Below are 14,127 nucleotides of genomic sequence, written 5' to 3'. Positions count from 1 at the left end.
TTTTGCTTTTCGTGTCCCTTCTATGTCATTTATACAAAATGTCTCAGCATTTATGTGAAAAGAAAAAAAAGGAACTCATACAGACACTGCCACTAAATTAGACAAATTTTTCTCTTGAAATTAAATAATTATAGCACAAAAAAGTATCCTGAACTTCCCTGGGCAACTACCCTTTATCTGATGATTTTTTTGCCTAAAGACAACTTTATCTGACCTCCTTCTGGGTTTAGAGCAGTTCTATAGATCTGAGAATAGCGGAAGACTGGTCAGTCATCAGGTGTCCAAAGTTTTCCTCTGGTCTAATACTTTGTGAGAGAATCTACTTAAAAGATTTAGCCAGGAATATAACTAAGTTCAAGAACAGAGCAATGCTAATTTGGAAATACTTCATGAAACCAAAACACAACCAAAGGATCCCAAGAACTTAAGAAGTAGTACATTGAAGACAGAATCACTAGACTCACCGGTTGTCAGTGCTGTGAGCTGGGAAGTGTGGGTAAAGGGCACAGAGAAGAGCGGCAATGGAAGAATTTGATGTGCTCAAAGAGTACCTGCAAAGTAAGTTTGGTGGGGATAGATATTATTAGTTATATTGCACATACTTTCAAGGCATTCTTGAGAACCAGGAAACTGGGGTATAGTAAGGCATACTGATAAGATGCCCTCAAAACACAAGAAGGTCAATGGTGTGAACATTCCGCTTTTCATTTAGTCTTTAGGCCATTTCAAGATCATCACTACTTAAAGCCAAAGTAATAACCCATAAATGTTAAATTTCAACACTTAAAGCAAGGTTTTACCTAAAATAGCACAGTAGTGAAGACCATGAACGCAGTCCTAGAAATTATAAATATTGAAGAGTCATGTATAAAGTATGCTACCTTCTTATCCAATTTTATTAATATATATGCCTATTTATACAGTTACAAATCTGACTTTCAAAAATATAGGATATTTTAGTTGGTATGTAAATAGTTTTTTCTGTTTCTGTAAAGCATGAGGATTCCTTTAGAATGACTGATTAAATGAAAGAGCAGAAGTTATTATTAAAAAGTTACGATGACTGTATAAACAACTATTCCTCTAAATATAAATTCTTTTCTTACCAATATGATAAACTTTTAAGATAAAGTTTTATAGACTTTTAAAATATTCTCTTAGTAAAGGATCTATTGAAATTTTCCTTAATTTATTGTTGCTCAAATTTGGTACAGCAAACAGGCAAATTAATCTAAAGTTCCAGAGTTTTTCTAAAAAAATATTTTGAAATAAAGATGGCATAGGACATCATATAAAACCACTAGTAGTTAATTCTAGAACTACTGAATATAAATACTGTTATTACACACAAATATGCACACATATATACCCAAATCTCTTTCCCTGGTTTTTAAAATAATTGGAGTATTAAATAAGAACTTAGAATTCATTATATATGTCCATATATTTAATGAATTAGAAAGAAGAGATTTCAAAAATTATGCAAGGAAATAACATCTATTTTGGCATGTGCATGGAATAAGCCATTTTCTCTGTACCATTTTGATAAACCAAAATTCAAAGATAAATATTAAGATATTAATGTTAGAAATTTTAGGTAGAAACATAATGGTGTAGCTATGATAAATTTAAATGTTGTTACAGAGTATACATGACCATTTAAAAACCAAAAATCACTAGGAGAGCAGTAGCAGAATGGTAGAAAAATCTATTCGATATGAAAGAATAAAAAGGGGAGTCATGCAGTTTGGAACAATGAAAGATGGGATTGAGTAAGGCATGCAGAGGCTCATTTTGAAAGGAAAAAAATTTCAAAAATCATAAAATAGAATAAAATAAGAATTTCTGTAGTACTATTTCTTTAACCATTATTAATTCTCAACAATTAAAGAAAGACAATTCCACAAAACATGTTGAGAGGAAACACACGCCTTTCTGATCATCTTTACTTTTTGTACTTCTGGAAAGGTGAGTTCCAAGAGTGAGCTCAGTCTTAAAACAGGAGGGGGAAATAAGCCTATGTCACTCGTAGACACTGCAGCCATTGCTATTGACCAAGGTCACACACGCTAGAGCTAAATAAATGCAGCAGTATACCATATTCACAGAATAGAAGACAATACTGTAATAGATTCTAATCTTCCCTAACACAGGCACATACAATCAAGGCAATTCTGTTCAATATTTTATCAGGTTATTTAGTATGGAAAATGACAGATTCCAATATTTATATGAACATGCAAAGAGCCAAGAAAAAAACCACACTTTTGAAGAAGAAAACCCAGGTTGAAGGATTTACTCAACTGGATACCAAGATTCATAAGACAGTGTAGTATTGGTGCAAGTACAGAAAAATAGACCAGCAGGACCTAATAGCCCAGAAATAAACACAGGTGTATAGACATTTAACTTATATGATAGAGGTGGTACTGCAGAGCAGTGGAGAAGGATAAACTTTTCAATAGCAGTGGAAAAAAAAAATAGAGAAAAATCAGTGCCAGGTAGATTTTAGATCCAAATATGAATGGAAAAGCTAAGAACTTCTAGAAGATAAAATATAAGAACATCTCCTTTTCTCTGGGTAAGAAAATATTTCATAAGCAGTACAAAAAAGTAAAAACCATAATAGGAAAACATTAATAATTATGTCATCAAAAGACACCAGGGAGAGAGTGAACAGGCAAATATAAGCCCTGGGGTGGCAAAGATAACTGCAACATACAAAACTGACCAAGGGCTTAGGACATAGTTTAAAGAATCCATGCACATCAACACAAAGCTAAACCAATGTGGAGCAGTCAACCGCATTGAAACAGAAAGTAGAATGGTGGCTGCCAGAGGCTGGTGCACGCACAAACAGGGAGTTGTTTAACGGGTACAGTGTGCCAGTTGTACAAGATGAAAAAGTTCTGGGGATTGGTTGCACAACAATGTGAATATACGTCACACTACTTAACTGCATACTTAAAAATGGTCAAGATGATAAATTTTATGTTATGTGTATTTTACAACAAATAAACATTTTAAAATAGATAAATATAAAAACTGGGTAGCAAGAGACTCGGACATCACAAAAAAAGTTTTGTGTTGGCTATTAAAAGTATAAAATGGTACTCAAGAACATTATTCAGAAATATGGAAATTAAAACCACAGTGAGATACTGTTATATACCTACTAGTTAGCTAAAAGTAAACAGACTATAACAATAACAAGGGTTGACAAGGATATGGAACAACTGGAACTTCACATCCTGCCCATGAGTATGTAAAATGGTACAACTGCACTGCAGCCCTGATGGCATTATTCACTGAAGGCGAATTCATATGTAATTATGATTTCACACACAGATCTATATACAACAAATCAAAGGCATGTACAACTTTCCCTAACAGCATTGTTCCTAACAGCCCCAAACTAGAAGCAAGAAGCATATCCATCAATGGGAGAGATCAATAAAATGTGGTACAGTCATATAATGATATGTAATACAACACTGAAACTTGAATAATCCATTGCTACATACAACAGGCATCTTACAAACAAAATATTGAACAAAAGTAAAGTGCAAAAAGCTACATTGTATATAATTCAATTTAAATATCAAAAACAGGCAAGACCAACCTAAGGTGTTATGAGACTGGATAGTAGCTATCTTTGGGGAGAGAAAGATAATAGTGATTGAGAGGGGTGCATGGCAAAAGCAGAGACGGGTGTTGCGAGTCGCGAGTGCTATATGGAATCTTGATCTACATGACAACAAAGAGATTTTTCTATGGTAGATAGCTCTTTGACCAGTACCTATGATTTGTACACCTTCTGTATATATGTATTTATTCATTACAGATCATCTAAAGCCAGTACAGTCTTATAAAGGACGTAGTGAGGAATGGCAGATGTTGGAAAAAGAGCAACAAAGTTGAAAACTAAGAAAATGTCACAGGATCTGGTAAGAAATGATTTTTTTTGTAACCTTTTTGAGAAAGTAGCTTAGTGGAACAGTAAAATTTTTAACCAGTTGAGCATAGCAGTGATGCACTGAAGCACTGAGCACAGACTATTCTGAGAAATACAGTGATGCTCAGTGTCAGAGAGGATGCTAATTCTACTGAGTACACCATAAGTTGACAGTTAAACAATAAAGAAGCCCACCAAGTGGAATAATGCAGCTAGATGAGCTAAGAGCTAGTAAGAGTTTTATTTTTCATCTATCTTCAAGATCAAAGTAAGTCACCCTTATAGATCTCACCAATGAGATCTTTGCATTGGAAAAAATACATATTCATTTACCTTCCTCCTCCCAAAAATAGAAGTCCAAGAGCCATGTGGTGGGCTAAGTGAAAGCCATAGTTCATTTCACCACCCGTTTTCATGTGTAAGAAGCGACAAAGCTGCAAAACCTTTAGGTTTCCGGAGCCAGCCATGACCATGGCGAGAGACAGCAGCACCACACTCAGACAAGTTTCTAGGTTGTAAGGACCTGTCTATAAGGTGAAGAGATGACGTCACTGTAACAGTTGTGTTACACTTCTTTATTATCAGAATTAACTTAGCCATCATTAGAAGACTACAAAAGTTTGTAACTTAAAAAAAACTCTGTAAATACAAATATTTTCCCTGATTATGAAATATAAGTTCAATGGAAATAATGTCAAATATTGAATATCGAGAAGGCATAACAATCACTTGGAATGTCACACCCAAAGATAATTGGTGTTAACATTTTGGCTTTTTCTCTGAATTTTTCCTTTATCTACACATATTTTTTCCAAATGAAATTGAGATGTTGCTCTACAAAATATTTTTTTTAACCTTTTAAATAATTATAAGCAAGCTTCACTTACAAAAAAGTTGTGTTTTTTTTGATTTGTTTGTTTGTTTGTTGAGACAGGGTCTCTCACTCTGTCACCCAGGCTGGAATGCAGTGGCACAATCTCGGCTCCCTACAGCCTCAGCCTCCTGCGGTCAAAGGATCCACCACCTCAGCTTCCCAAGTAGCTGGGACTATATGTGTGTGTCACCACACCCAGCTAATTTTTTATTTTTGTAGAGATGGGGTTTCTCTATGTTGCCCAGGCTGACTTCAACCTTCTGGGTTCAAATGATCCTCCCACTTCAGCCTCCCAAATTTGCTAGGATTATAGCATGAGCCACTGTAACCAGCCACAAAAAAATTCTTATATAACATGATTTTGGTAGCTCCACTGTATAAGAATGTATAAATAAGCCATAATCAAATTTAATTAACTATTTTTAGACTTTGACATTTCTAATTTTCTATATTATAAATAGTGTTGCATAAATCTATGTAGTTTTTGCCAGGAAAGAAACTCTCTTAGTTTTGTCATCAGAGAAGCAATGCTTCAAAAGCAACTGATTCCTTACTAAATACTAATAGTTTTTAAAAAGGAAAATTCCCAATATTTAATACTGAGACAGAATTACATGAGGTATGACAATCCACGAGTGTTATGGCCTTTCTTATTCTCTTGTCACAAGGACTAGAAACCTGTGCATCCTTCTAGGGTAATCATACTCTCGTCTAATTTAATATCCCAAAACAAAAATAAAAAGGTGAGCTAATGGTTGTTCAAATCTCTTGTTCTACATTCAAACAAACAGCAGGGATATCTGACAATACATAAGTAACTGGATTACCGGTAAATTTTTTTCAAGTTTAATTTTATTCCCAAGGAGAATGATAAAAAGACTTACAACAGAAGCATTAGGTGCAGACAAATAAGTCATAAAATCTTTTGCAAATTTATGCTAGAAAAACAAAAGAAAAAATTCGAAGTTAAAAGAAGCATCTTAAGGCTTTGTTAAAACGAAAAAGAACACAGTAAACTAAAATAGCTCTTACCAAACAGTTAAATGCTGACAAGTTTTCTGAGCCAGCAAATCGAAAACCCAGAGACAAACAGGCTCCTGCAATTATGTAGACATGTGCTTGCCTGAAAACAGGTGACAAGAAATTTAATAGTCATTATTTTACTTTAAAATTAATTTGACATAAGTAACAATGAATATTCCAGTTCTCTAAGCTAGCGTATATCTTTCTGGGAATGATCAAGTGTGCCTCTTCTCAGTCAGCAGATTTCTATATATATTTTTTTTTCAGCAGAAGCATCAGGTCACCTTTATTTAAAAAGTTTGCCCCTTACCTATAGTTTCATATGCAACAAAAACAATTTTTAAAATTGTTGCCAATTTTTTAATGGAAAGGATAAAACAAAAATACATACCGTACAAGTTAAATCTCCAATATTGCTTTTTGAGGGCAAGAGCTCTATACTTCAGAGAGCTTTAACCAACCTCATGAACCTCTGATAAATAATGGTGAGAAACGTGTGGGCTTCGGAATTACTCAAATCAAAGACAACAGTACTCCTACATACTATATTTCAATTTATTTATCTGATAGTTGCTAGAATCGCTAATTTGCATTATACATCACTTACGACAAGGTTTCCAAATTCAAATCCTCTGAGCAAGGCAATTCGATTTCACTGAGAGAGATGCTATTTTCTCTTATAATCTGTCAACATAGAAAGCAAGAATACTTGGATATCAATGTTCTAGTTATAAATATTTAATAATCTGAAGAATAACATACTGCTTATCATGGCCGTATTTATATAAAGCAAGTTTTACCAAACTATTTCACTCAAAAGCCTATATTTTAATCACATTGAATGTAATCAAATTTCAAATCTAAGATGGGCTAAGTAAAAATAACAATTAAATAGGGCTGAACAAACATAAACAGGAAGACCTAAGTATATTCTGAATCAATAACAGGGTCATAATATTGCATACCAGTCAAATGAAATGTAAAGATGATGGCTTTAAAATTGGGGCATGAGTGAGGGTAAGAAATGGGAAAAGAAAAATAGGAAGAACTCTGATCAGATGTATTCTTCTTTATAGGGCATTTCCGGCATTAATCCAACACACCTACCAGAGATGAGGTTATTCACTAGGCTAATTACCCAAGCTAAGCTAAACTATCAATATGTTTATCAGCTATGTTACCATATTGTTTAGAAAAGACATACGAAAAAAGCCAAAAAAGATAAAGCTATATATTTGCTGATTTATGAATGCATTTAAGATTTATTCTTTTAATCTTCTGAGAAGAATATTTCAGGATGTTTTCTTCAATACAACAATAAATATTGGCTGGGTGCAGTGGCTCACACCTGTAATCCCAGCACTTTGGGAGGCCAAGGCAGGCGGATCACTTGAAGTCAGGAGTTCGACACCAGTCTGGCCTACATGGTGAAACCCTGTTTCTACTGAAAACACAAAAAATTAGTTGGGCCTCTAATCCCAGCTAATTGGGAGGCTGAAGCATGAGAACCACTTGAGCCAGGGAAGTGGAAGTTGCAGTGAGCCAAGACTGTGCCATGGCACTCCAGCCTGGATAACAGAACAAGACCCTGTCTCAGCCTCAAAAAAGTAAAATAAAATAAATATTCAGAAAGCACTTATAATACAATCTTCTTATATACTGAATATTACCAAATCAAAGACTTAAAATATCCTTTTTTTTTTCCTTGAGATAGGGTCTCCCTCTGTCACCCAAGTAGGAGTGCAATGGTGCAATCACAGCTCACTACAGCTCTACCTTCCAGACTTAAGCAATCCTCCCATCTCAGCTTCCCAAGTAACTAGGACTACAGACGCATACCACCATGCTTGACTAATTTTTGCATTTTTTTGTAGTGATGGGATCTCACTGTGTTGCCCAGGCTGGTTTTGAACTCCTGGGCTCAAGTAATCCACCTGCCTTGGCCTCCCCAAGTGCTAGAATTACAGGCATGAGTCACCACACTCTGTCTGTAAAGCATTTTATGAAAGAAAAGGTGCTATGAAGATGCTAGTTGTTATTTTACATATGCCCTAAGTTCAAACAGACAAGCAGTTTACAAAGTGACCTTTTGAAAAAAAAAAAAAAGAAATCCTCCTTTTAATGCTAGGTTGCTCAGTGCAAGGAACCCTGCTCCAGAATCAATGTGGAGGAAATATCAATGTGGAGGAAATATCAATGAGGAGAACTGTGAAATTATTATCTTTCCCATTTGTAGTGTCCCTGATGTAATAAAGATCAAATGTAACATTTTATAAAGTCTGAAGTTAAAAAAAAAAAAATTATACTAAAAGTCCAAAAACCATATTTATTGTCTTTAGCTGCTTTTGTTAACAAAATAAGACAGTAAGTTAAACAAATGGGCATGGCTATATTCCAATAAAATTTTATTTGTAAAAATCAGGTGGGATTTAATTAACTAACTCCTGATCTCAAGGCACTGGCGTGAAAATAAAAGCAAGAAGATCTAGAGGGGAGAGTTGATAACATGGAAGACAGGAACACCACTATAATTTCCTTTCCATGGTTTCTGCTCTGAAAGCAGGTCTGGGCCAAGAAAGACGGCAAAAACTACAGTTAAAAGTGCACAACCTTCTTGGCCTTAACAACCAGGATACAAGGAAACACCACACCCATTGGGAGGTGAGGACAGAATAATACAAAAGAGGGAGCCACAGAGACAGGGCCCCAAGTTCTGAATATAAATTCTGTGCAAATGTCTGCCTGACCCACGAACCATGTGTGCACAGGGCAGACTCCAACAGTACACAGGATAAAGACATGCACAGAGATTAGAGCTAGCAACCAAGAAAGACTGACAATTTGATTCCAAGGAAATTACTGGTTGCTTTAAAACAAAATTTATATATCTGTATGTACTATGCCTGAACTACAATGTGGTTTAGGCTAACACACATTCTCCTGAGAATCTAGAACTCTGGTATATGCAAGGCAGAGGGTAACTTATCTACATGTCAGCTCCCAATTAAGTACTTGGGCGCTGAGTCTCTGATGAGCTTTCCTGGTAGAAAACCTCAACCTGTATCTCATATCATATATAAAATTACTTTGAAATGAATTATGTAACTGTAAAACTAAAACTCTGGAGGCTTTTAGAGAAAAGTAGAAGAGATTATCTTCATGATGGGGTTAGACAAAAGTTTTGTTTCATAGGAATAAAGAATAACCATAAAAGAAAAAACTGACAAATTAGACATTAACACTGTAAAATCTTCTGCTCATCAAAATTATTACTAAGAAAATGAATATGCAAACCACAGGCTGGGAAGGATATTTGCAAAAGAAATCTGACGAAGAACAGGTTTCTAGAATGCATTAAAAAACTCCAGCAACGCAGTAATATAAACATAATACAAATTTTTTAGAAATAAGCAAAAAATATGAACAGACACTTCACAAAAAAAGATAGATGGAGCCAGGCGCAGCGGCTCACGTCTGTAATCCCAGCACTTTGGGAGGCTGAGCCAGGCAGATCACAAAATCAAGAGATCAAGGCCATCCTGGCCAACATAGTGAAACCCTGTCTCTGCTAAAAATACAAAAATTAGTTGGGCATGGTGGCATACGCCTGTAGTCTCAGCTTCTTGGGAGGCTGAGGCAGAAGAATAGCTTGAACCCAGGAGGCAGAGTTGTAGTGAGCTGAGATCGCACCACTGCACTCCACCCTGGCAACTGAGCGAGACTCCATCTCAAAAAAAAAAAAAAAAAAAAAAAGATAGATGGAGGACCAATAAACCAATGAAAAAGTTCTCAACGTCAATAGCCAGCAGAGAAATGTAAACTTAAACAATGAGATATCATTACATACTCATCAGCAGCACTAAAATTAAAAAAACTAACACCACTAAATATTGGTGAAATGTGCAATAGCCAACATTCTCAAACACTGTTGGTCAATGTGTAAAATGGTACAGCTGCTTTGGGAAAAGGTTTACTGGTTCTAATAAAGCTAGATATACCATCTACCCTATGCCTCAGTAATTCCAACCCTACCTAATAGGACTACAAATGGGATACATAGGTTGAGCATCCCTAATCCGAAAATCCAAAATCTAAAATGCTCCAAAATCTGAGCCTTTTTGAGCATTAATATGATGCTCAAAGGAAATGCTCATTGGAGTATTTTGGACTTCAGAGTTTCAAATTAGGGATACTCAATCATTAAGTATAATTTCAAGTGTTCCAAAATCCAAAAACGCTTCTGGTCCCAAGCATTTCAGATGAGAAATAATCTGTACCACCTAATAATAAAAAGGATGAACTATTAATATGCTCAATATCTCAAAAACACTGAAAGAAGTCTTATACAAAAGGGTATATGCTGTATGTAACTTCATTAATATAAAGTTCTACATTAGAAAAGTAATATATTTTGGGGAAAAAACAAAATGCATATTGGTTACCCTGGGGGTAGGGGTAAATGCACAAAGTGGGAAGAGGCACAAGGGACAGAGGCTGGTTTCCACAGGCCTATGTGTTAGTCAAATTGTATCCAGTAGGATACTTAAGATTTGTGCATTTCACAATATATAAATTTTATCTTAAAAAGAAAAAATGTAAATATCAATTCTAGTTAATACACATGCATAATTTTAGCATGGAGGGTATTACTGTTTGTAACTAACATTTAAGTTCATCAAAAATGCTGGATTAGACAGAAATAGATAAGTGGATAGATAAGTGATTAAACATGTTTATACAGTAAAATATTATGGTAGAATCTGTTGGTGATATGGACATTCATATAGAGTTCTTTCAACCTTTGAGATTTTTCTTCTGAAAATACTGAAAGAAAAAATCTACATAGTACTCTCAAGGATAAAAAGAAACTGAGATCACTAGACATGGACAGTTGACTAAGGGCAGTGGCTAGTCACAATATTTGATTTTGAGTTTTTACCAAAAGAATCTGTTTATTGTTAACTAGTACGCTTGGCTTATTGAATAAATATGATATAAAGTAATTAAAAGAAGTTATATTATCTAAAATTGTCACAAAGTAAAATAGCATCTTAGAAGTGCATAATTATGATAAAAATATCAAAAACACTCTTTTAGAGTATTTTAGCATACATATTTAATTTTTTTTCTTTAAGTGCACACAACACAATGTTCATATTTAATTTTTAAAAACTACCATTTCTAGGGATCTGAGGCAAAAAGAGAAGGCTGTGGTCTGTGCAGCACAGAATCTGAAAATGAGGCCGGGCGCGGTGGCTCACGCCTGTAATCCCAGTACTTTGGGAGGCCAAGGCGGGTGGATCACGAGGTCAAGAGATCGAGACCATCCTGGTCCACATGGTGAAACCCCGTCTCTAAAAATACAAAAAAATCAGCTGGGCATGGTGGTGCATGCCTGTAATCCCAGCTACTCAGGAGGCTGAGGCAGGAGAATTGCCTGAACCCAGGAGGCGGAGGTTGCAGTGAGCCGAACAGTCATTTTCAAGTTGATGCTAACATTGCAACGTCACTTCTTTGAAATATTCCTGAGAGTCCTCAGTAGAATGGATCATTCCCATATCTGTTCCCATTGGGACCAGGGATTTTCCCCCGATTAAGAGTGCAGAAGCTCATGTATTATATCTCCCAGAAATGGTTAGTATATAATAACCATTTGTGGGCTGGGCGCAGTGGCTCAAGCCTGTAATCCCAGCACTTTGGGAGGCCGAGGCGGGTGGATCACGAGGTCAAGAGATCGAGACCATCCTGGTCAACATGGTGAAACCCCGTCTCTACTAAAACTACAAAAAAAAATTAGCTGGGCATGGTGGCGCGTGCCTGTAATCCCAGCTACTCAGGAGGCTGAGGCAGGAGAATTGCCTGAACCCAGGACGCGGAGGTTGCAGTGAGCCGAGATTGCGCCATTGCACTCCAGCCTGGGTAACAAGAGTGAAACTCCGTCTCAAAAAAAAAAAAAGAATCTTAAAATGAAAGTTCTTATCAATATTGCCTTCATAAGAAAAAATATTTTATAGGATTTTGAAAAATCCCATAAGAAATCATAATTTTATGCTACTAAAGACATAATATGTACTTACTTGAGGAACATTGCTGTCAACCCACTTGGAATTTGGTAAAATATCATCCCACAAAATCAGGCATCGAGCAAGTGTCTTAAAAATGCAACAGAGATAAAATTAATTAGAACACGTAAAGTTCATAGATTTTATAATGATAATAATAAATAGAACAATTTAAGAATCAGTTCCCAACTGATGACAATTTTGAAAAATAAGTATATACAAATGCAGGAAGGTTATGCACTGATAAACCTATTGTAAGTTGAAAATATCTTAAGCTGAAAATACATTTTGGCCAGGCTCGTGGCTCACGCCTGTAATCCCACCACTTTGGGAGACCAAGGTGGGCAGATTACTGAAGACCAGGAGTTTTGAGACCAGCTTGGCCAACATGGTGAAACCCCACCTCTACTAAAAACACAAAAATTGGCCGGACATGGTGGCATGCGCCTGTAGTCTCAGCTATTCAGGAGGCTGAGGCATAAGAATCGCTTGAACCAAGGAGGCAGGGGTTGCGGTGAGCCAAGATGGTGCCACCGAACTCCAGCCTGGGTGACAGAGTGAGATTCCATCTCATAAAAAGTAAAAAAGAAAATATAATACACCTCGGCTGCCAAATATCACAGCTTTGCCTTGCCTACCTTAAACATGCTCCCAACTCTCACATTAGCCTACAACTGGGTGAAATTCTCTGTCAGCATAGTAAACTATAGATTATGGGTCATTTACCCTCATGACTGCATGGCTGACTGGAGGCTGCAGCTTGCTGCTGTTGTCCAACACCATGAGGGCATCATACCACATATCACTAGCCCGAGAAAAAATTAAAATTCAAAATTGGAAGTACAGTTTCTACTGAATAAGTGCTGCTTTCACACTATGGTTAAGTTAAAAAATCTAAGTGAAACCATCCTAAGTTAGGGACTATCTGCAGTATCAACCTAAACTACTCATTAAAATAAAGATTTAAATTTTAACAAAGAAAAACTAAAATTGAATTGAACATCATCAAAGTTTAGAGGGCTTCAGGAGGAACTTTTTAAAACATACTCTGGAAAAGAAAAAAATCACAAAGGAAAGAATCATAGCTCTATCTACATCGTAACTTAAAAGTTTCTATATGCTAAGTTTAAACACCAGAAAAAAAAGAATTAGAGGGAAAATTTTAGACAATTATGTCAAACTGTTATTTTCTTTAGATTCAACCTTAACAATATTATTACATCCCTGATAGTAATCCAAAAATGTAAAATACAAAGCAGCAAAAAAGTCCTAATCACTTGTTGCTTTTTAGGAAGTTCTGAATAATAATGTGAGAAGGTAAAATGACACTCCAAGTATTACATATCAATGTGGATAACTTTCTTGGGATTCCCGAAGTCCTACTTGGGAAATTTCAAATGAACACTGCCAATTAGATATGCATGACAAATTAAAAATGATAGGCTCTCTTGTAAAGACATTTATGTTTGCAAGTTGTTTCTTTTTTTTTTTTTTTTTTTTTTAAGGAGACCAGCTTGTGTTGCCCGGGCTGGTCTCAAACTCCTGGGCTCAAGCAATCCTGCTGCCTCAGCCTTCTAAAGTGCTAGGACTACAGGAGTGAGCCACCGCACCAGGCTTACAAGCTAAGAACCATAAATAGACTCCTAATGTTAACAGAAATCAAAAATGACAAAGCATACCCTAAGCAAGAGAAATTCTGGTTTCACAAAGTCCAACAAATACATGGTGTCAGGAGCTCGGAGCCAATCTGCAATGGATCTGGTGGTGAAGGATAACAGTAAGGGACACTGCTTAAGTAGAAGGCAAGACAATTAAGAATCTCAAGATCTATTTCAAAATATTTCTTCTCACTCCGCCACTGCTATATATTTTTTTCACAATACTTTACACGTTCTAACGTAATAGTTACTATACATGGACATGTAGGTCTGACTATAGTATAAGCTCCATGAGGGCAGATATTTTAAATTTTGTTTAATGAAATATCCCCAGTGCCAAGGAAGCACTGACATACACATTCATCCAAATAGTAAGTGATAAATATCTATTTTAAACCACTTTGTTAATTCTGCACACATTAACTTTTTCTAAAGGGAGAAACGTAGAACACTGAAAAACTCCTTTAATCTTAGAATTTTTTTTTAATTAATAGACTTAACACATAGCATAATGTCTTTTACTTAACTTACCTTCTATGCAAAGTGTAGGCATAA

At 35.7% G+C, this 14,127-nt stretch overlaps 1 protein-coding gene and 1 long non-coding RNA gene across 4 annotated transcripts in view; both read right to left on the bottom strand.

The window, feature by feature from the left end:
- The window catches only part of ANAPC1 (anaphase promoting complex subunit 1), a 114,440-nt gene that overhangs the window by 17,924 nt on the left and 82,389 nt on the right, over positions 1-14,127 (bottom strand). For all 3 annotated transcript variants that reach the window (XM_032243687.1, XM_032243688.1, XM_032243689.1), the window contains 7 exons: positions 13,594-13,672; positions 11,930-12,004; positions 6,460-6,536; positions 5,862-5,952; positions 5,714-5,767; positions 4,289-4,482; positions 465-551 (listed from right to left, as the gene is read on the bottom strand). In XM_032243687.1, the coding sequence (XP_032099578.1) occupies positions 465-551; positions 4,289-4,482; positions 5,714-5,767; positions 5,862-5,952; positions 6,460-6,536; positions 11,930-12,004; positions 13,594-13,672 (657 nt within the window). The remainder of the gene's footprint in view (positions 1-464; positions 552-4,288; positions 4,483-5,713; positions 5,768-5,861; positions 5,953-6,459; positions 6,537-11,929; positions 12,005-13,593; positions 13,673-14,127) is intronic.
- Positions 6,014-6,453, bottom strand: LOC116526937. The gene is made up of 2 exons (XR_004258321.1): positions 6,323-6,453; positions 6,014-6,292 (listed from the first exon to the last, which is right to left on the bottom strand). It is a non-coding gene; the product is annotated as an uncharacterized LOC116526937 (long non-coding RNA).

This window comes from Sapajus apella, unplaced genomic scaffold (genome assembly GCF_009761245.1).
Source record: "Sapajus apella isolate SASKATOON/1434 unplaced genomic scaffold, GSC_monkey_1.0 scaffold52, whole genome shotgun sequence".
In the NCBI taxonomy this organism is placed as follows: domain Eukaryota; kingdom Metazoa; phylum Chordata; class Mammalia; order Primates; family Cebidae; genus Sapajus; species Sapajus apella.
This window is presented reverse-complemented; position numbering and strand designations above follow the sequence as displayed.